The following is a 22,248-nucleotide window of genomic DNA, read 5'->3' as shown; positions in this document are numbered from 1 at the left end:
CTGGTTAAACTTGAATATATTGTTAAGGATTAGGGTCACCTGTAGATGACAAGATGCTTTTAGAAGTAGCATGGATAAACAGGGTATGGTGATACACAGCTGTTCTCCCAGTGACTCTGGAGACTGAAGCAGGAGGATCACAATTCCACACCAGTTTCATCAATTTAGCAAGACCCTAAGCAACTTAGCAAGACCCTATTTCTTTCTTTCTTTTTTTACTTTTTTACCTTTATTTTTTTATTTAATTGATTTTATTTTCTTTTAAATGCTGACAGAGGAATGCATTACAATTCTTATTACACATATAGAGCACAATTTTTCATATCTTTGTATATAAAGTATGTTCATGCCAATTCATGTCTTTATACAATGTACTTTTTTTTAAAGAGAGAGAGAGGAGAGAGAATCTTTTTTTTAATATTTATTTTAATTTTTTAGTTTTTGGCAGACACAACATCTTTGTTTGTATGTGGTGCTGAGGATCGAACCCGGGCCGCACGCATGCCAGGCGAGCGCGCTACCACTTGAGTCACATCCCCAGCCCCTGTACTTTGTTTTTTGTTTGTTTGTTTTGCATTACAATTCTTTTTTTTTAAAGAGAGAGTGAGGAGAGAGAGAGAGAGAGAGAGAGAGAGAGAGAGAGAACCTTTTTTTAATCTTTATTTTTTAGTTCTCGGCGGACACAACATCCCTGTTGGTATGTGGTGCTGAGGATCGAACCCGGGCCGCACGCATGCCAGGCAAGCACGCCACCGCCAGAGCCATATCCCCAGCCCCATTACAATTCTTATTACACATATATACCACAATTTTTCATATCTCTGTTTGCCGGGTTTCTGTTCTCTCGACTAAAAGGCTCAGGGGTCACTCTAATTAAACTGGGCTAATTGGGCTGCACGAAATAACCACACAAGAGACACAAATACCTTTTTCTTTGGGGGTCGCTGTGGCGGCTCCTCTGACCTTAAGGGTCCGAAGAAAGAGAGAGAGCGAGAGCACACGCTGACCCCTTTTATTGAGGAGAAGCTATTCAAATGAGGCAAGGGGTCAGATTTCAGGGGCTGAGTCTATCTTCATGATGACCACTGTCAACAGGTTGACTAACACCTGGGTAGGCCACACCCAGGGGCACAGTAAGAGGAGGGGACACACACAAGGCACTTCCATGGAAGATTCTATCCTAAACAGGGCAAGGGGTTATATTACAAAGGAACAGGTGAGCATAGCTTCACCCATGGGGCTGTAGCAAGACACACCCATTTCTGTGACTGAGCGCCTCAGCACCCAGCTGGGGAGTGTAACTCAGTCACCCGTAAAGTTGGCCTCCCACATCTGTTTATATATAATAATAATTATATATAAAGTAGGTTGACACCCAATTCGTGTCTTCATACATGTACTTTGGATAATGATGCCCATCACATTCCACCATCCTTGCTACTCTCCTGCCTCCTCCCTTTCCCTCCCTCCCCTCTTCCCTATCTAGAATTCATCTATTCCTCCTATGTTCCCCCTCCCTACCCCACTATGAGTCAGCCTCCTTATATCAGAGAAAATATTCGGCATTTGTTTTTTTGAGATTGAATAACTTCACTTGCAAGACCCTATTTTTAAGTAAAAAATGAAAAGGGCCAAGTGAAGTGACACGTGTCTGTAATCCCAGTGGCTTGGGAGGCTGAGACAAGAGGATCATGAGTTCAAAGCCTGCCTCTGCAAAAAGCGAGATGCTAAGCAACTCAGTGAGACCCTGTCTCTAAATAAAATACAAAATAGGGCTGAGCGGATGTGGCTCAGTGGTGGAGTGCCCTTGAGTTCAATCTCCAATACCTCCTCAAAATAAATAAATAAATAATAAATAAAAAGAGCTTAGGATGCAGCTCAGTGGTAAAGCATCCCTGTATTCCATCCTTGGTACAAAGAGGGGAGAAAGTGGAATAAATGGAAGACAAGTTTTTTGGGGGGTGGTCTTTATGTTTGTTTGTTTTGGTACCAGGCATTGAACCCGGGAGTACATAATCACTGTCCCCAGCCTTTTTATATTATATTTAGAGATGGGGTCTCACTGAGTTGCTTAAGCCCTCAAATTGCTGAGGCTGGCTTTGAACTCACCATCCTCCTGCCTCAGCCTCCTAAGCTGCTGGGATACAAGTATGTGCCACTGCACCGAGCTATTTGTGGTTTTATAAAATTTTTAGGATTTTCTTTTTTATTTATATGAAATATTGGAATTTTATAGAGATTTCATTGAATCTGTAGATAGGCTTCAGTAGTATGGGCTTTTTATTTGTAACTGAAATATAATAATTGTACATATGTATAGGATTCAATGTGATATTTTGATACATTTAAAATTTTTTTTTAGTTATCAATGGACCTTTATTTTTATTTATTTACATGTAGTGCTGAGAATCCAACCCAGTGCCTCACAGGTGCTGGGCAAGTGCTCTACCACTGAACCACAACCCCAGCCCTTGATACATTTTAATAATATAAATTCTTCTAATCCTTGAATATGAGGTATCTTTACATTTATTTGTGTTTTCTTGAATTTCTTTCATTAGTGTTTTGTTTTTTGGTACCAAGATATTGAATCCATGGCACTTAACCACTGAGCTACATCCCCACCCCTTTTTATTTTTTATTTTGAGACTTGGTCTCATTAAGTTGCTCAGGGCCTCAATAAATTGCTGAGGCTGGTTTTGATCTTGTAATCCTCCTTCCTCAGCCTCAGTAGTGGCTGGGATTACAAGTGTGGGCCACCACAGGCAGCTCATTAGTATTTTATAATTTCCAATGTACAAATCTTTCTTTTGTCTTCTTGGTTAAGTTTATTCCTAAATCGTTTTGTTTTTGATTTTTCCAAGTCTCTGGTTTTATTTCTTTTTGGTATGTGTCCAGAAGTGGAATAGCTGTATCATTAGGTAACTCTTTTTAATTTTTTAGTAACTGCCATACCATTTTCTACAGTGGCTGTACAATTTCATATTTCTATCAACAATGCATAATGGTTCAAATTTCTCCACATCACCCCAAGGTTTCTTTTTGTTGTTGTTTCTATAGTTATTCAAATTGGTGTGAAGTGGTGCCTTATTGTGGCTTTGATTTGCATTACTCTATCATTCGTTGTTAGTTTTTTTCCTTATGTATAGGAATCTCCATGAATAATTGTGTGTGTGTGTGTGTGTGTGTGTGTGTGTGTGTGTGTATGTGTGTGTTTTGCTGGGGATTGAACCCAGGGCCTTGTATACAGGAGGCAAGCACTCTACCAACTGAGCTATCTCCCCAGTCCCAACTCCATGAATATATACCATAGTGTAGAAAGGGAGGCCTGAGGGGAATAAACTTTTTCAAATCCAGAAGAAATAATGTGTTGGATGCAGTAACATATGTCTGTAATTCTAACTATTTCAGAGGCCAAGGCAGGAGGTTTGAAAGTTCCAAGGCCCACTTGGGCAATTTAGTGAGACCCTGTCTCAAAATAAGAAATAAAAAGGGTTGGGAGGTATGGCTCAGTAGTTAAAACACCCTTGGGTTCAATCTCTGGTACCAAAAAAAAAAGCAAACAAAGTTTACCAGAGCTGACTGGAGGTTTCTACTCCCTTCTGGGGACCTCCTTGGACCTGATCCAGTAACAGCTTGGGGTACACTTTTTTCTGTAGAAAATAGATGCTGACCAATAAAAGTTTCTGACAGCAGTCTAAGCTGTAGCTTATTTGTGGTAAAAAGGAAATTTTGTTTTCATTATAAATGATATAGAATTGAATAATAATACTAGCAGGTAGCTCAGTTAAAGAGTGTGCATCTAGCATGCCCAAGGGCCCGGGTTCAATCCCCAGCATCACACACAAAAAAAAGTAATGACAATGAAAGTAATACATATCATAATTAGCGGAGGGAAGGAAGACCATGATGGCAACAAAGCCCTTCCTAGGTTCAATCCTCAATACCAAAAAAAAAAAAAAAAAAAAAAGTAGCAGTACCTTAATGTAGTTGGGGTTGTGGCTTAGTGGTAGAGCACTTGTCTAGCATGTGCAAGGTCCTGGGTTTAATACTCAGTACCACATAAAAATAAATAAATAAAATAAAGATATTGTGTCCAACTACTTCTAAAAATAAATATTTAAAAAATGTATAGCATAATCTGTGGGTTTTTTTTTTTCAAAAGAAACCCAGAATCTTGCACATGCTAGACAAGTGAGCTACATCCTCAGTCCTTTTAGAAACTTTTGTAAGTGTTCAATAAAGCTAATTGTTATTGTTAAACTCTGGGATAGTGCTCAATGAACACACAATCTAGTATAAGCAAATAATTGTAGCATGTGAAAAGAACTATAGAAGAGGGGCTGGGATTGTGGCTCAGCGGTACAGCACTCGCCTAGCAAGTGCACACCCTGGGTTTGATCCGCAGCACCACATAAAAATAAATAAAGGTATTAGGTAAAACTACAAATAAAAAAAATATTAAAAAAAGAACTATAGAAGATAGAGGTACTAAGTACAAGTCAGGCCCAGTGAATAGTGTAACGAGCACTTACAGGCCACTTACTGGGCTTTGCACTCTTTGGGCATTTTCTTTTAATCTTCACAACAATGCCATGAAATGGGTACCGATATGACACCAGTTTTCCAGCTTAGGAAATTAAATATTAGAGTTGTTAAGTAACTTTCTGGTCACAAGCTTGTTGAAACTGGTGAAGTGGTAGAGCAGGGATTCATACCACGTGTGCCCGCTCTCTATGGGATACGTGCTCATTGTCCACTACTTTGTACTTTATCTGCTCATCTGAGTCAGGGAGCATTTCCTAGATGAACATGAGCTGAGCATTGAAGGACAAGGGGAAAAGCAATCCAGGTGAGGAATCATGTGCGCACAAAAGCATGAAATTATGAGGGCATTGTATCTGCAGAACTGGAAAAATTCCAGTTAGTATAATTCCTTACTGATCAAACTCACACATTTGTCTTTGACTTCAGCACTTACCATACCATCTTCTCCCCCTCCCCCACCTTGGTACAGGGGATTGAACCAGGAGCACTTAACTACTGAGTCACATTCCCCAGCTCTTTTTTGTATTTTATTTAGCAACAGGTACTCACTGAGTTGCTTAGGACCTCGCTGAGTTGCTGAGTCTGGCTTTGAACTTGCAATCCTCCTGCCTCAGCCTCCCAACCCAGAGAATACAGGCATGCACCAGTGTACCCAGCCATACTTCTTCTTAATGAAACACTTCATGAATTTGCATGTCATCTTTGCACAGAGGCTGTGCTAATCTCTGTTTTATTCCAATTTTAGTATATGTGCTGCCAAAGCAAGCACAATTCTGTCTCCTCCTCCTTCTCCTCTTATTTTTGTGGTATGGGAGATGGAAACCAGGGGTGCTCTACAATTGGGCCACATCCTTAGCCATTCTTATTCTTTAAGACAGGATTTTTGTGTGAATGTGTGATATTCCTCTTTTTATTATTCTTTTTTATATACAAAATATACAGTAGAGTATATTTTGAAATATTATACAAACATAGAATAAATATAACTTGTTCCAATTAGGATCCCATTATTGTGGTTGTATATGATGTGGAGTTAACATTGGTCCTTTATTTATATGAGGATAGGAAAGATGTCTGACTCATCCTACTGTCTTTCCTATTACCATTCCCCCTCCCTTCCCTTCATTCCCCTTTGTCTAGTCCAATGAACTTCTAATCTTCCCTTCCCTTGTTGTGGGTTAGCATCCAAGACAGGATCTTTCTAAGTTGCTAAGGCTGGCTTTGAACTTTTTATCATTATAACTAATATAGCTCAGATGTGTGACCTCCAAAATTAGTGATTTTTATGAAACTAAAAGCAAGTAAGGGGGAAGATTGAAGCTCAGAATCAGAGAAGTAGAAAGTACAAAGCATTGTTTAGTATAAGTGAGATTAGGCCAGCTGTGTTTGTTGGCAGGTAATTATCAAAGTTAGAATACTGTCTTCTCATGGAGTCTTGGAGACTTCTTTTGATGGTTACATTCCTGAGAAATGACTCTCAAGTCCTTGAGAGATGCTTCTGTGCTATGAAAGATACATATTTACAATTGTAAGCCCTTTTTTGGGTAAATGCCCAGCAAATGATTGTGGTCCATGGTTTTAGACTTGCAGGAGCATGGCTCTTACAATGAGACTCCTCTATTGATTGCTAAGTAGCATTTTCTCTCCTGGTAGTAAAGTAACCTCAAATATTATTAGAGAAACCATTTCTCCACTCTTGGCCATATGATTTAATTCTGAATGTAGACCTCGTTGTTGTCCTGCCCTGCCCCCCAAATTTGGCAACATACCAATGGACTACTCATGACTCATTCTATCTTAAATTTTTATCTCATTGTCCTATATGTGAAGTCTCTCATCTTGGTAACCTATATTTGATTGCTTGAAACCCTCTGGGAGTTCTTTTTCAAAGTTAAGTGCAGGCAGGACAGTGACTTGAATCCCTTTTTCCTCATAGTTTCTCCTGATCTTGGTCCTTGGTGTCTTATCATTTCTAATATGCAAAAGAAATTTCAGAAGATCAGTTCATGGTCAGTCAATTCCATTGCTCTGGGCCTGAGATAAGGCAGAATATCATGGAGGAAGAGCATGGCAGAGGAAAGTTATTCAGTTCATGGTAGCCAGGAAGCAGAAACAAAGATAGGAACCATTTTTGCAACCTTGAGGAGAGACTCTAGAGTTGCCTGGGTGTAGGTAGGGTAAGATAACAAAGATTAAGGCAGTAGTTGTAGCTCAGTGGTATGGCACTTGCCTCACATGTGTGAGGTACTGGGTTCGATTCTCAGGACCATAAATAAATAAATAAATAAATGTCCATCAACAACCTAAAAAATATTTAATAAAGAGTAAGGCAGGGCTGGGGATATAGCTCAGTTGGTAGAGTGCTTGCCTCACATGCCCAAGGCCCTGGGTTCAATCTCCAGCACCACAAAAAAAAAAAAAAAAAAAAGGCAGAGCCAAAAACAGAAAGAAGCCAGTCTCTTCCTGACAGTGTTTGAGCCTAAGGCCAGACCTACTTCTGGACTTTCTAGTTATATGAACCAATAGATTTGTGTGTGTATACATGTGGTCCAAGACTGAACATAGGGCCTCATGTAGGGGATTACCCCAACCCCGTCAATACATTATTTTGTTTAAGCCAGAAATATTCTGTTTTTTATTACTATCAGCCAAAACATCTTAACTGGTAAAGTTGTGAAGAAAGAAAATGGAGGGCTGAGGATGTGGCTCAAGCGGTAGCTCGCTCATCTGGCATGCATGCGGCCTGGGTTCGATCCTCAGCACCACATACAAACAAAGATATTGTGTCCGCCAAAAACTAAAAAATAAATATTAAAGGCCAAATGTCACCTTCTCAGAGAGGCATTTTTAAAAAATGGAACATTATTAAGCAAAAAAAGAGACAAATGCCTGCTGGCTCAGCGGTAGAGTGCTCACCTAGCTCATGCGAGGTCCTGGGTTCGATCATCATCACTACCTAAAAATAAATAAATAAATAAAAAATATTGTGTCAACTTACAACTAAAAAATTACACACACACACACACACACACACACACACACACTTAGAACACTGCGTCAGTCCCAGCACACCAAGGTCCTGGCTCCAGGTAGAGAAGGGTCTGAATATCTCCTTCCCAGCCACTGGCTGTCAGAAACTCATTGAAGTGGACAATGAACGCAAACTTTGTACTTTTTATGGAAGCATATGGCCACAGAAGTTGCTGCGGATGCTCTGGGTGAAGAATGGAAGGGTTATGTGGTCCGAATCAGTGTGGGAACGACAAACAAGGTTTTCCCATGAAGCAGGGTGTCTTGACCCATGGCCGTGTTCGCCTAACACTGAGTAAGGGGCACTCATGTTATAGACCCAGGTGAACTGGAGAGAGAAAGCGCAAATCTGTTCGAGATTGCATTGTGGATGCCAATCTGAGCGTTCTCAACTTGGTTATTGTAAAAAAAGGAGAGAAAGATATTCCTGGACTTACTGATACTACTGTACCTTGAAGACTGGGACCCAAAAGAGCTAGTAGAATCTGCAAACTTTTCAATCTCTCTAAGGAAGATGATGTCCACCAATATGTTGTCAGAAAACCCTTAAACAAGGAAGGTAAAAAACCCAGGACCAAAGCACCAAAGATTCAGCATCTTGTTACTCCACGTGTCCTGCAACACAAGCGCCTGCATATTGCTCTGAAGAAACAGCATTCTAAGAAGAAGAGGCTGCAGAATATGCCAAACTTTTGGCCAAGAGAATGAAAGAAGCCAAAGAAAAACGCCAGGAACAGATTGCCAAGAGACGTAGGCTGTCTTCTCTGAGAGCTTCTACTTCTGAGTCCAGTCAAAAATAAGAATTTTTATCAGTAACAAATAAATAAGATCAGACCAGACCTTCAAAAATACACACACACACACACACACATATATATAAAAGAGACAAATGCCAAAGAAATTTTCACTTTTCAGACAAAGGAAATATGCTATAAGGAGCCAGCAGTGAGACTAAAGACACATAAAATAAAAGCAATAATCAATAGAAGTACCTAATGCTTTTGAGACATAGAAGCATCTGAATGTAGAATATAGGAAGAAATTTAGACAAAAGGGATGCCCACCAGTACCTAGGAAAAAGTAATCAGTCATCAAATATTTGTCCAATGAGTAATTAATTATTTGGTATCTTCTGAAAACTCCTATATAATGGCAGATAACAGGTTTTTCAAGGCTACATTTTTTTTTCATCTTTAAACTTTTCATGTCATTCTCAGAGGTTATCTTGGGCTCATCTTTTTTTTTTTTTTTAAAGAGAGAGTGAGAGAGGAGAGAGAGAGAGAGAGAGAGAGAGAGAGAGAGAGAGAGAGAGAGAGAGAGAGAATTTTTAATATTTATTTTTTAGTTCTTGGCGGACACAACATCTTTGTTGGAATGTGGTGCTGAGGATCGAACCCGGGCCGCACGCACGCCAGGCGATTGGGCTCATCTTTTGGAATAGTTTTTTGGTAGTACTGGGGATTGAACCAAGTGCAGTACCCATGTTAGACAAATGCTCTACCACTGAGAATGAGCTACATCACCAGTTCAGACTTGAATTTTAACAAGTTTGTAGATGATTTTCACTTGCATTCAAGAATCACTAAATTTGGTTGTAAGAATGGTATCTTGTTCACCTTTGTTTCTGCAGAAATTCATTCAGTGCCTGGCACAGAAAGCTGGTTTCTCATCTATTTGACATGTGAAATATGTAAGATAGGGAATCCTGTATTATTAAACAAGCCCATAAGTTTGGCCTTTGATAAAGCAAAAATTTATATTGTAGGATTTCTAAGGTAATTGTTGAATACTTGTCAGTTCATTATACATTTCTATTTTCTGTTTATGTTTGAAAATTTCCACAATAAAATTTTTCTAAAGAAATTAAAATTGTGTGATTCCCTGGTATTAGTGGTTTCAAACAGCTGTTACAATCAGCTGTGACATATGTCTCAAGTAATGAGTAAATAATTACACTCAAGAATTAAAGTTAGCTGAGCACAGTGGTGCATGCCTGTAATCCTAGCAGTCATTTTCCTTTCCATAAATTGAGATTAATCTTGTTTCATTCTTCTTACTTTCCAGTCACTTTAGTTTCAGGTTAGTAAATAGATCTCAAAGCCAGGTATGATGTTGTACACCTGTAATCTCAGAAATTCAGGAGGCTGAGGCAGGAGGATCACAAGTTCAAAGCCAACTTCAGCAACTTACTGAGGCCCTAAGCAATTTGACACTATTTCAAAATAAAAAGCGCTGGAATGTGGCTCAATGGTTAATCGCTCTGGATTAAATCCCTGGTACCCTACCTTACCCCCCAAAAAATTAAAGTTTAAGACCATGATTCATGACTTTGAAGTGAGATGGGTTCTATCACTTAACAACTAAATGACTTTAGGACCTCTATGTGTCTCAATTTCTGGATGGATAGAGATGTGTTGTCCAGGAAGGAAGGACTTGCTTCCCCAGCTGACAACATTTAGCTCTTAGATACTTCAGAGTCAGGTTGCAGAGTCTCATGTATAAATTCACACCCTTCCCATGTGGACTACATCTAATGACTAAGGCAGGGCTAAAAAGGTCTGGCCAAGCCAGTATGGTGGGGCATGCTTATAATCTCAGCAATTTGGGAGATTAAAACAGGAGGATTCCAAGTTCAGGATCATCCTGAGCAGCTAGCAAGACTCTGTCACAAAAGAAAAATACTGGGGATATAGCTCAGTGGTAGAGCATCCCTGAGTTTAATCCCCAGCACCACACACACAAAATAAGTCTGGTTATTTCAACTTAATATGGGTCAACTCTGATTTTAGCTTCAGAGTGTCCATGTCACAGATTGACATGATAATCAGGCCCACACTTCAGCTCATCTTCTCTTTCTCTCTCTTCCAAAATTGTTAATCCCAGGGATACTCTCTGATAAATATCCTGCATGCTAATCTCCATTGGAGTCTACTTTTTTTTTCCACCTGACACTGATGATTGCACTCTACCTCTCCACTAAGCTACGTCCCCAGCCCTTTTTATTATTTTCTTTTGATCAGGGTATCTCTAAATTGCCCAGGCTGGGCTTGAACTTGCAATTCTTCCTCCTCAACCTTCTGAATAGCTTGGATTACAGGCATGCACCACTGCATGGCCTGAGTCCTTTTCCTGAGAATGCAATCAGCAACAATTGTTGCCAGGAGTGGTCTGAGAAAATAGGCAATGAAGTTTAGGAGGTAGGCCATCCAAAGATCTACTACAAGATAGTGTAGTGGATCAAGTCAAGATATTGACTATTTCATTGTTGATGAATAGGGTACATAGTATGCCAGTGGAAGGAAATGTACTAGCTGGTAGATATCAGACTTATGAAAAAAAAGGGAGCTATAGTAATGATAAAGATAGTGGAATTGGGTGGCTGTTACTGAAAGTCAGGTGTGAAAGCCTGGGCCTCCTTAGTCACATATAAAGAAGCTTTAAATATCTACAATCTGGGCTCAGTGGTAGAGTGCTCGCCTAGCATGCATGAGGCACTAAGTTCAATCCTCAGCACCACATAAATGTAAAATAAAGACATTGTGTCCACCTAAAACTAAAAAAATAAATATTTTAAAAATATATCTACAATCTGAGAGAAAGGAAAGTGGAAATCCAGGATAATCATCAGAGTAGCCTGATTTCCAATAAGGTTGAACTTGCAAGGCAGATCTGTTAAACGAAGGCCAGGGCATTATCTGGGAAATAATGGAATTTGGGATAGGAGTAGTTGGTTAATGCTCCTGAAGAGGTCTCCTTCCCCCATCAGTATTAGGAATTGAACAAATGGTTAGGCAAACTTTCTCCAAGTGAGTACATTCTCAGGTCCCTCATTTTTTCTTTTTGTTGTCCTAGGGATGGAACCTATGCTAGGCAAGCATTCTACCACTGAGTTATATTCTCAGACATTTTTTTACGTAGAAAAGGGTCTGGAAAAGTTGCCCAGGCTGGCATTAAACTTGCAATCCTCCTGCCTCAGCTTCCAGAATATCTGGGATTACAGTTGTGGGCCATCACATCTGGTGCTTGTCTTTCTTGTAGACAGGCCTGTCTCCTGCAAATTGCATGTACAGCCCCCATACACAGCAAGTCTGCCTTTACCCTTTGCCCTGGTCACTACACTTATAACCAAGTGAGAAACATATTGGGTCTGATAAAAGAGGAAAGAAACTATACCCAAAAAAGCTACAAGAACTAGCAAAGCAGTAATGCCAGGAGTTGGGAGAATAACAAGGACTGCATTCTGAGGGTGCTTATCAAGATAATGAAATTTTTCAGCTAGGTATGGCAGGGCATGCCTGTTATCCCAGTGGTTTGGGAGGCTGAGGCAGGAGGATTTTCAAAGCCAGCCTCAGCAATTTAGTGAGGCCCTAAGCAACTTAGTGAGATCCTATCTCTAAATTATATATATGCATATATATATATATATATAAAAGATATTATATTCAACTACAACTAAAAATTTAAAAAATAATAAAAATAGATGGACACAATCCCTTTACTTGTTTATTTTTTTATGTGGTGCTGAGGATCAAACCTAGTTCCTCACATGTGGTAGGCAAGCACTTTCTTGAGATACAGCATTCATTACCTTGCTAAAGATCCCAAATTTGCAGAATTGCTACTACAGTGGCTATTAAAAGCATGGAAAATGCTACAGCTCATGTGAAGTAAAAAAAATAAATAAAAAAGGCAGAACTGCCAAAACTGATTGTTTATGATTAGAAAGCTTAGAGAAATGAATGTAAGTGAAAAATATAAGGCTAGAAAAATCTGTCAAATGATTGGTTCATGGAAATACCTAGAAGATACACCATTACCAAGGTCATAAAGAAAACATATTGGTAAAAGGTGCACCAGTATCACTAGGAGTTTGATAGTGTTTCTATCATGTGGGTCATGACTAACTACAGGAGAGGTTGTTACAAAGCTAGGCTCACTAATGGCAATGGGGTGATTGGGCCTTCAAATAAGAGGCCAGGTGGCAGTACTTACTGCCAGAAACTAGGTAGATGCAATGATTATAATTGGAAGGTTAGAGTGACAGACAAGGACGCCTGACCCTCAGGGAATTAGGGAGATTGTTAGTGGAACAAGGACAGGAAATAGGTCAGAAAATTGACAGCAGGTGCCTCCAGTAAAAAGTTAGCATTTCCTGCCCACTTTCATATCTATTTTCAGATTCTGAACTCAGGTCTTAAAGAGAAAAGGACACCTAAAGGAAGGTCCCTGCAACACCATGGCTGCTGCGACCAGCGCCTGCCACCAAACTAGCAGGTTCCAGTGTCCTACGCCTTTGTATAAGAGTTTCCCAGCCTCCAAGTATGCCACAGCCATGAAGTCATCAGGGACCCCAATCTCAAACATTGGTCTCCCAGTTACTGTCACCACTCTCCACACATGGCAAATATTCACAGCAATGATTCCCCTAGTCTTTCTGCCAAAGTTCACATACACACATTTTTTGGTGGGGTGGGTACTGGGGATTGAACTCAGGTGCTTGACCACTGAGCCACATCCCCAGCACTAATTTTTTTTGGATTTTATTTAAAGACAGGATCTCATTAAGTTGCTTTGCATCTCACCATTACTGAGGCTGGCTTTGAATTCGTGATCCTCCTCACCACTGCAACTGGCACACACATAAACTTTTTTTTCTCTTTTTAGTACTGGGGATTTAACCCAGGGATTGTTGTACCAGTGAGCTAAATCCATAGTCCTTTTTATTTTGAGACAGGGTCTCTCTAAATTGGTTAGGGTCTAGCTAAGTTGCTGAGACTGGCTTTGAACTCTCTCTCCTCCTGCTTCAATCTCTCAAGCCATTGGGATTGCAGGCCTGCGCCACCATGCCCAGCTGCTTATTTTTAATTAAAAAAAATAATAATATGGTTGTGAGCTGGGCTCAGTGGTGCATGCCTGTAATCCCAGCGGCTCAGGAGGCTGAGGCAAGAGTAGATCATGGTTCAAAGCCAGCTTCAGCAGTGGCGAGGCGCTGAGCAACTCAGTGAGAACATGTCTCTAAATAAAAAATACAAAATAGGACTGGGGATGTGGCTGAGTGCCCCTGAGTTCAATCCCCAGTACCAAAAAGAGAAAGATATATAGATTGTAAGGAATAGAAAACCAACTCATTTATTAGTGAACCCATAGTTTTTGCCACTTTACATTTTCTCAAACAACAGATGTAAAAAATTTCTTTTGTCCTCTGGGGTGGCCTGTATAAAAAGGGGTCCTTACAGCATTTTAAATGTACATGCCTTTTGCAATATGTACGTCATGAATGTAAGCTCTTGAGAGCAGGGGACTTGTTTTGTTCAGATATGTAATATGTACTTGATAAATACATGTTAAATAAATATATGCACACAAAGACAATTTTGTTTCAGAAAAGAATTCATGGATTTCTTGGAATGACAGAATTTTATATAGTTTTCTTTCCCTTTATACCCTTCTAAGTTGATTTATAATACGGAGAAATCATTTTATAAATAAAAAATCTAGTTTCCAAAACTACTTTAAAATTATGATAAAAATTTATTCTTGGTATAAAAAGTTCAAACAGCACCAAAGACTATAAAGTAAAAAATAAAAATTGATAGGGGCTGGGGTTGTAGCTCAGTGGTAGAGTGCCCATCTAGCATGTGTGAGTCCCTGGGTTCGATTCTCAGCACCACATAAAAATAAATAGATATTTAAAAAAAAAAAGAAATGTTTAAAAAATAAATAAATAAATAAATAAAATAAAAATTGGGCTGGGGACATGGCTCAGTGATAGAACACTTGCCCAGCATGGGTAGGGCCCTGGGTTTTCTCCCCAACACTTCAAAACTAAATCTAGGATATGAATCTTAATGTTACATCACTATTATGAACCAAAAAAATTTCTTTTAAAGTAAATCTGGGGGGCTGGGGCTGTAGCTCAGTGCCCCTGCCTCTCGTGTGAGGCCTTGGGTTTGATCCTCAGCACCACATAAAAATAAATAAATATACTCTGTACATCTACAACTAAAAAAAAATTAAAAATTTAAAAAAATAATAATAATAAAGTAAATCTGAGACTGGGATGTAGTTCAGTAGTCGAGCACTTGCCAAACACATGCCAGGCCCCAGCTTCAATCCCCAGCACTGCAAAAAATAAACAGAATAAAACAAAAATCCCATCTCTAATCCTTTTTCTCCAACACCTGCTGTACAGTCTCCCTCCTCAAAGTATAATAACAATTATAGCTGACATTTATTATTTAGTCTTTGCTACTAAGCATTTGAAGCACCCTCCCATCCTGCGCTGCCTTTTTACATGTGCTAACTCATATAAACCTTATAAAAACCTTACGAGTTCATTATTATCATCATCATTTTATTAATTGGAAGCTTTCACAGGTTTAGTATTTGGGAAAGCCAACTCAAGAGGGAGTTGAGGAAGGGGAGGGGGGATAGTAGAGGATAGGAAGGGCAGCAGAATACAACATACACTAGTATGGCAGTATGTAAAAATGTGGATGTGTAACCGACATGATTCTGCAATCTGTATACGGGGTAAAAATGGGAGTTCATAATACACTTGAATCAAATGTATGAAATATGATATGTCAAGAGCTTTGTAATGTTTTGAACAACTAATAATAAAAATAAATAAATAAATAATTAAAAAGGAGGGAGTTGAGTGCAGGATGGTTATTCTCTTCATTTAGATGATTTAGACACTGATTAGTCTCAATATGGAGTAACTCCAGTACATGAATAATGAGAGCTCCTTACAGAAATATGAAAATCAAAAGGTTTCATCTGGGTGCAGTAGTGTTGGCCTATAATCTCAGCAACATGGGAAGCTGAAAAAAGAATGGAACTTCAAGGTCAGCATGGGCATCTTAGTGAGATTCTGTCTAAAAAAGGGAAGGGATATGGGTTCAACCCCAAGTACAGCATAACCAAACTAAAACAAATCAACAGATTTCACTCAAAGGACACAGCTTTTAAAATTCTAGTCAAGGGCTACTGATTATATTATAGCTTTTTTTTTTTTTAAGAAATTCTGTGTATTAACACATTTAGAGTCCTCATAGAAGGGCACTAGGCTTTCAGGTGGCTAGAATTGGGAGAGATGCTCTGGTCATTTTCATCTTGGCCATGGGCTCATTCAAAGGTATGCTGGGGGATCAGATGTCTAGTGGTATATTTTAGGAAAAGTCTTCAGGAGTAAAGAGGTAGCGGGGCTTTATTTAGGTTATTTCCTTCAACTTAATCCTGAACACCTTTTCAAGTAACAACACAAATTGGACACTGAAGTAAGTATTTATTTCCAGGGACCTCTCTGTGTATGACATAGGTTCTTTATTATTTTAAGGCATTTACATTTGTATGTGTAACTTTGTGGAAAAAATAAAATTTATACAGAAAAGGGCAAAGGGGAGTAAGGGAGCAAGAATTCATTGGCTTGCCCAAAGAACTAATTCCTAAGTTCACTACCAGAATTAATGAATTAATGGGCTCCAACAGTTCTGAGAGCAGTTTCAAATTATTACTTATGCTCCTTACCTTATATTCTAAGTTCTAAAAAAAAAAGAAAGAAAGAAAGAAAGAAAGAAAAATAAATTCTGGAGCTACTTTTTTCATAGTTGACCTCAAACTGAAAAGATACAAACCGAATTTCTTTCTTCCACACATCATCTTCTCTGTTTTTGAACTTTCTTATTTTGATAAAGGGCCTACTTGCCACCAGCTTCCTAAACCAGAATCTGAACATCATCCCTATCTGGGACTTCTTTCTTCTCCCAAGTAATCCCTTAGTATAGCATATTAGGCTCCAAACGACAGGAGCCGCATCCTTCCCCCCACCCATCTCCCTAACCACACCTGCTGCTCCGGCTATAAAGAATTTCAGTTCCCGGATCTCAAAGGTTTGTCTTTCTCTCTCTCCGGTTTTGTTTGTTTGCTTGTCGGGGATGGGTATCGAACCAAATCGCTGGGCCTTATCCCACGCAGTTCTCTGCTTGGAACACTCTTCCGTCCATTCTTCTTTTGGGTAACTCAGATGCATTCTTCGGGTCCCAATTCAGCTGTGACTTGGATAGTTCACGTAGGTAGGATCGGTCCCTCAACCGGTGTGCTCGGCAAGTCCGGGACGACTGTGCTGCCCACTGGGGTAACCCTCGAAGTGGTCTTCCACACTCCATCAGTTTGGGAGAACTGATAGGATGGAGATGCGTGTGCTTTCAGAACGGACCTAGGTCCTTCGGGCTTCAGCCCCTGATAGGTAGGTAGCCTACCGAGCGCGGGCCTGGCAGCCGAGAAACAGCCAAGGTTTCCGGGGCCGGTCCCCGGCAAGACAACAGCAGTGCTCTGCCGGGAAACCGTGAGCATACGGCCCCGCCTCCCACGGTGCGTCGGGGGTGGGGCAGGGCGGGGCGCCGGGCGCCAGCGAACGGCGTGCGCCTGGCGGGGGGCGGGGTCAGGGGCGGAGCGGAGCGCGCATGCGCGGTCGCCTTTGTGTGGGTCGAGCAGCGGCGGCTTCGGCGGCAGTGGCGGTCCCACTGGCAGGCGGGCAAGAGGGGAGTCCGGGCGGCGTCCGGCGTGGGAGCCGGGGGACCAACATGGTAAAGAAGCGGAAAGGCCGCGTCGTGATCGACTCAGACACGGAGGACAGCGGCAGCGACGAGAACCTGGATCAGGTGAGGGCAGGCCGCGGAGGCGCGGGCCGGCAAAGCAGGAGGGCTGAGTCCCAGCCACTGGAGCCCAGAGCCGGCCGGGCCCGGAGTCTCCTGGCTTGAGCGCCTGACCCGCCCGGTGTCCTGACTGCTGCTGCAACCCGCTTCTTGTCCTACTCGCAGCATTCAAGGCCCTCCGAGTCTAGCCCAGGCCTGGAGACCGAGCACCGAGGACTTGGCGCCTTGGGCGGGGAGGCGGGGCAGGGACCGGGCAGATGGGCCTCGGGCTCTGGGGTACCGAAGGGGGCCACGATCAGATCTACTGGGGCCGGATCGGGGCGGCGGGCTGCAAGCCAAGCGATCCGGGCCTGGAGAGATAGGAAGTATCGCCCGCCAACCCTGGAAGCTGGGAGGTTTTGGAGGAGGTGCAAGGGTAAGCGTGGGGCGATGGGAGGGGGAGAGAGCTGAGAAGGTGCGGACTCAGGAAGATGAAGTTTTTTAGGAAAGGGGTTGTGGACAGAGAGGAAGAACATTGGTAAATGTTCCGAGGAGTTCTGCTTGCTTGGCGAGGAAGTCTTAGCTGTGGGCACGAGTCTGTTTGGCGACTAGGGTCGTTTGTGGTTGAGATGGGTTCCCGTTGGAATGTCAGACCGAAGAAAACACTCTAGGGAGAGGAAACGGTGGGGCAGCATGGAGGGATTGTGGCCCAGGCATCTTAGATCTTTTGTAAAGCATCCCAGAATTCTTTCTTATTTGAAGATTGTGCAGGAAGCATTGAAAGTAACTTTTGGCCTTAGTGTCTTGGGGTAGCTTGAACTGTTTATATACTCTAGAAAATACTGTAGGGAGTAAGCGGACCCTTGTAACAGTGCTCTAACGATAGCAAGAGGTACAAAGATGGTTTCCTCCATCTTTTAATGAGCAAATGATATAAAAAAAGAATATGCAAGGGATAATAACTGTATACTTTGAGAGAATATTAAACTTTGGATCTGAAATTTTGAATTCTAAATTGGACTTATGCTGCTTTCTAGCTATTGTGTTAACTGTAAAATCGTGGTGTTACATCAGTCTTGTCTGATTGTAAGATCAAATGTTTGTAAGAATAATGATGCAAGTATTGTCAGCTTATAAGTTTTTTAATAAATGGTTTCTTGGGAGTCCTTTGTACTAGGCCAGAGATCCAGTACTAAAGTATTTGGGCATAAAAAGGGGGGACTTATTAAGAAGGAAGAACTGAAAGGTGTTAAAGAGGAACGTTTGTTAAATGGAGGTGGGGAAGTGGGGACTATTAAGGCATAGAAACCTTGTATTGGGCTAGGAATATAGAGAGTAAGTTGAAATTGTTCTCATTGAAAGGCTCCTGAAATCTAAGAAACCTACTCTAGGTTATAAAAGTTTGGTTGGTAAGATAAGTTTAGGCAGGCAATTAGGAGGATTAGAATGTATTTTTCACTATTTTCTGATCTGCAAGTGTGTTTCTGGTAATAACATCAGCTACCTTAAGGTGAACAGAAAGCTTAATTAAGTGCTTTAGTTACATTATCAAGTTTTTTTTCCTTCATTTTAATTATTTATTTATTTATTTATTTTGCTGTACTAGGATTAAACCCAGGCATGCTCACAAAGCTGCATCCCCAGACCTTTTTAATTTTATTTTGAGATAGACTCTCCCTAAATTGCTGAGGCTGGCCTTGAACTTGCAAATCCCTTGCTTTAGCCTCCCAAGTGGCTGTGATTACAGATGTGCACAACCACACCCAGCTTTACATTCTCAAGTTTTCAAGTCATGGTGAAGTTGGAATCATTTTCTCCACTTTACACATGAGGAAAACTGAGCTTAATGAAGTTAAATAATTCTCAAAATTAGTGATAGAATTGGATTTTAATGTAAGTCTGTACAAGTATAAGGCCTTTACTCATTCTATTAGACCAACTTAATCTGTTAGTCTTTTAATTTTTCCATATTACAAAATGAGAATAATGTTTCATGGCCATTTTCCATGTTGCTAGAATTCATGTTGTAAAGTACACTGACTAGAGGAAATTGGCACATCAGTTTGAAAGATTATTATTATTTTTAAAATATCTTTTAGTTGCCAATGGATTTTTTACTTTATTTCTTTATTTATATGTGGTGCTAAGGATCGAACTTAGGGCCTCACACATGCCAGGCAAGCACTCTACCACTGAGCCACAACTTCATCCTTGAAAGATTATTTAGGGGACTTAGTAAAGTACTTTTAAAATATCTGTTCTGAAGATGAATGAACTAAGTTGCAAATTATTCTGTTCTTAGTGGTTTTCCACAGAATTCTGATGAGATGAGTAGATTGCTTCCATTGGTGGTTGAGATATTTTACCCGATTCACAGAGAGCTTTCTGCAGTAGGAACTGGAGGGGATTGCAGCTTGAAATCTAATTCTAAATATCTATTTATAAAAAGAAATTAATGTGAAACTTGTAAGTAATGCTTAATATGTTTTAACAGCAATTCCAACTTACCTTTTATTTGTTTTTTAGTTGTAGTTGGACACAACACCTTTATTTCACTTGTTTATTTTTTTATGTGGTGCTGAGGATTGAACCCAGAGTCTGGATCATGTAAGGCAAGCACTCTACCGCTAAGCCACAACCCCAGCCCCCCCCAACTTACCTGTAACCACAACTTTTTTTTTTTTTTTTTTTGGTACTGAGGATTGAAATCAGGAGCACCTAACCACTGAGCCACATTCCTAGTCTTTTTTTATATTTTATTTACAGACAGGGTGATCTCACTGAGTTGCTTAGGGCTTCACTAAATTTCTGAGGCTAACCTTGAACAGCCTTAACCTCCTGTCTCAGCCTCCTGAGCCACTAGGGTTACAGGTGTGCATCACTGTGCCTGGCCCTTTTAACTTCTTTTTTTTAATATTTATTTTTTAATTATAGTTGGACTCAATACATTTATTTTATTTATTTATTTTTTGTGTGGTGCTGAGGATCAAACCTCTCACATGTACTAGATGAGCGCTCTACCGCTGAGCCACAACCCCAGCCCCACTCTAACTTCTTATTGGCATTTTTATTATGAGATGAGAACTAGATCAAAAATCTCTTCTACATCCTAACATGGGTACCAGGGTCTTCTGTCTGTTCCACATTGTGCCAGGTTCTCAGAGGAATCAAAATTCTCAGTCTTCTGGATGTTTTCTCTAGAGGCCTTCATATAAGTTAACAGCCTGATTTTAGGTTCTTTTTTAAAAAAATATTTTTATTAGTTATTGATGGATCTTTATTTATTTGTTTATAGAACACGGGGATCACAGGTATGTGCCACTGTGCCCATTGCCCGTTTTATTTTTTATTTTGAGATATGGTCTGCTAAATTGTTGAGGACCTTACTAAGTTGATGAGGCTGGCCTCAAATGTGTAATTCACCTGCTTCAGGCTCCTCAGTCTCTAGGATTATAGAGAATGTGGTGCTGAGAATCGAACCCAGTGCCTCCTTGCACATGCTAGGCAAATGCTCCACTACTGAGCCAGAACACAATCAGTACATTCTGGGCCTTTCTTTACCAAAATGTCTTGGGCTGCTCCTTTTAGTTTTAAGTCTTTTTTTTTTTGGTACCAAGGGTTGAACTCAGGGGCACTCAACCACTGAGCCACATCCCCAGCTCGATTTTGTATTTTATTTTAGAGACAGGGTCTCACTGAGTTGCTTAGTACCTTGCTTTTGCTGAGGCTGTCTTTGAACTTGAGATCCTCCTGCCTTAGTCTCCTGAGCTGCTGGAATTACAGGTGTATGCCACTGCTCATGGTTTAGTTCTGAGTCTTTATTGGAGCTTTAACATTATACTTGCTGTCTACTGTGTGGTTCTTGTAGAAAGAACAAAAACCATAACAAATCTCCAATTGTCTAGTATCAGAGTGACACACTTAGTAAGGATGCCCTTTTTCCCTGAGTTTTCCACATGGAAATCTAAGATTTTTTTAAATAGTATTGTATTATCTCCAACTTAGTACTTATTGAAGGTGAAGTGGATGAACCTTCTAGGCTGTTTTTTCCTGGTGGTTGGGGTCAGAAGCCACCGGGTTGATTATTTAAAATGTAGGTTGGGGTGGTAAAAGGTATAGCAGCTACCCCAGACTTAATGGATCAGACCCTCAGAGCACATAGAGCCCTAGAGTTTGCATTTATAATAGATAAAGCCCAGGTAACTATGATTTATGTTAATGGATGAGACTATTAACTGTCTGTATGTAAGTTAATCTTTTTAATAAGACACTGTAAGTAGTTGGTCTCTCATAATATGTCCAAGTTAAGTGGAGTAGTTTAAAACTTGTTTTAATTTTCAAAGGTTTTTAAAACTCAGATCTTAAGTTGAGAATTTGAAGAATTTTCTTTTAGCATGAGACCTGCTAGTGACTTTGTTATTATGTTAGCCATATCCTTTCCTCAACATTTTTAAATCGCAAGATACTTGCCATTGGTGCTCTCTGGGGGAGGGGGGGGGAGGCTGACTTTGAGTTAAACCTATAGGATTTTTATCATCATTACACGTTTGCATAGAGATATTGTATTACTCTTTATGAAAAATATTTATGCAGTGAATTCTATAGAATGAAAAGCACTCAAGATAATAAAGGAAATAATTTCTATTCAGATCAGTGTTACTTAGTATTTATAAACGGTTTTTCTACAACACATCCAGCATAGTAGTGCATTCCTGTAATCCTAGCAGATAGGGAGGCTGCCACAGGAGGATCACAAGTTCCAGGTCAGCCTCAGCAAGTTAGTGAGGCCCTAAGCATCTTGACAAGACCATGTCTCAAAATAAAAAATAAAAAGTGGTGGGGTTATAGTTCAACTATTAAAGCCCACTTAGGTTCAATCCCTATTATCTCCCTCCAAATAAGTTGTGAATAAAATAGGGTGGAGACACAGTTCAGTAGTAGAGTGCTTGCCTAGCATTCATGAGACCCTGGATTTGACCTCCAGTGCCACAATAAATAAATAAAATGAACAATATAAAAAATTAAAAGTTGA

At 40.3% G+C, this 22,248-nt stretch overlaps 1 protein-coding gene, 1 non-coding gene and 1 pseudogene across 2 annotated transcripts in view; 2 read left to right on the top strand and 1 right to left on the bottom strand.

Annotated features, from left to right (window-relative positions):
* Positions 1 to 5,213: 5,213 nt before the first annotated feature.
* LOC120886971 (U6 spliceosomal RNA) lies at positions 5,214 to 5,317 on the bottom strand. The gene has a single exon (XR_005730154.1). It is a non-coding gene; the product is annotated as a U6 spliceosomal RNA (small nuclear RNA).
* Positions 5,318 to 7,535: 2,218 nt separating this feature from the next.
* On the top strand, positions 7,536 to 8,393 carry LOC106144811 (small ribosomal subunit protein eS6 pseudogene; annotated as a pseudogene).
* An 8,637-nt stretch (positions 8,394 to 17,030) lies between these two features.
* Positions 17,031 to 22,248, top strand: part of Rtf1 (RTF1 homolog, Paf1/RNA polymerase II complex component) — a 59,768-nt gene continuing 54,550 nt past the window's right edge. The window contains exon 1 of the mRNA XM_005316435.5: positions 17,031 to 17,243. Coding sequence (XP_005316492.1) covers positions 17,046 to 17,243 — 198 coding nt within the window. The 5' untranslated portion in view covers positions 17,031 to 17,045. The remainder of the gene's footprint in view (positions 17,244 to 22,248) is intronic.

This window comes from Ictidomys tridecemlineatus, chromosome 5, assembly GCF_052094955.1.
Source record: "Ictidomys tridecemlineatus isolate mIctTri1 chromosome 5, mIctTri1.hap1, whole genome shotgun sequence".
Classification (NCBI taxonomy): domain Eukaryota; kingdom Metazoa; phylum Chordata; class Mammalia; order Rodentia; family Sciuridae; genus Ictidomys; species Ictidomys tridecemlineatus.
This window is presented reverse-complemented; position numbering and strand designations above follow the sequence as displayed.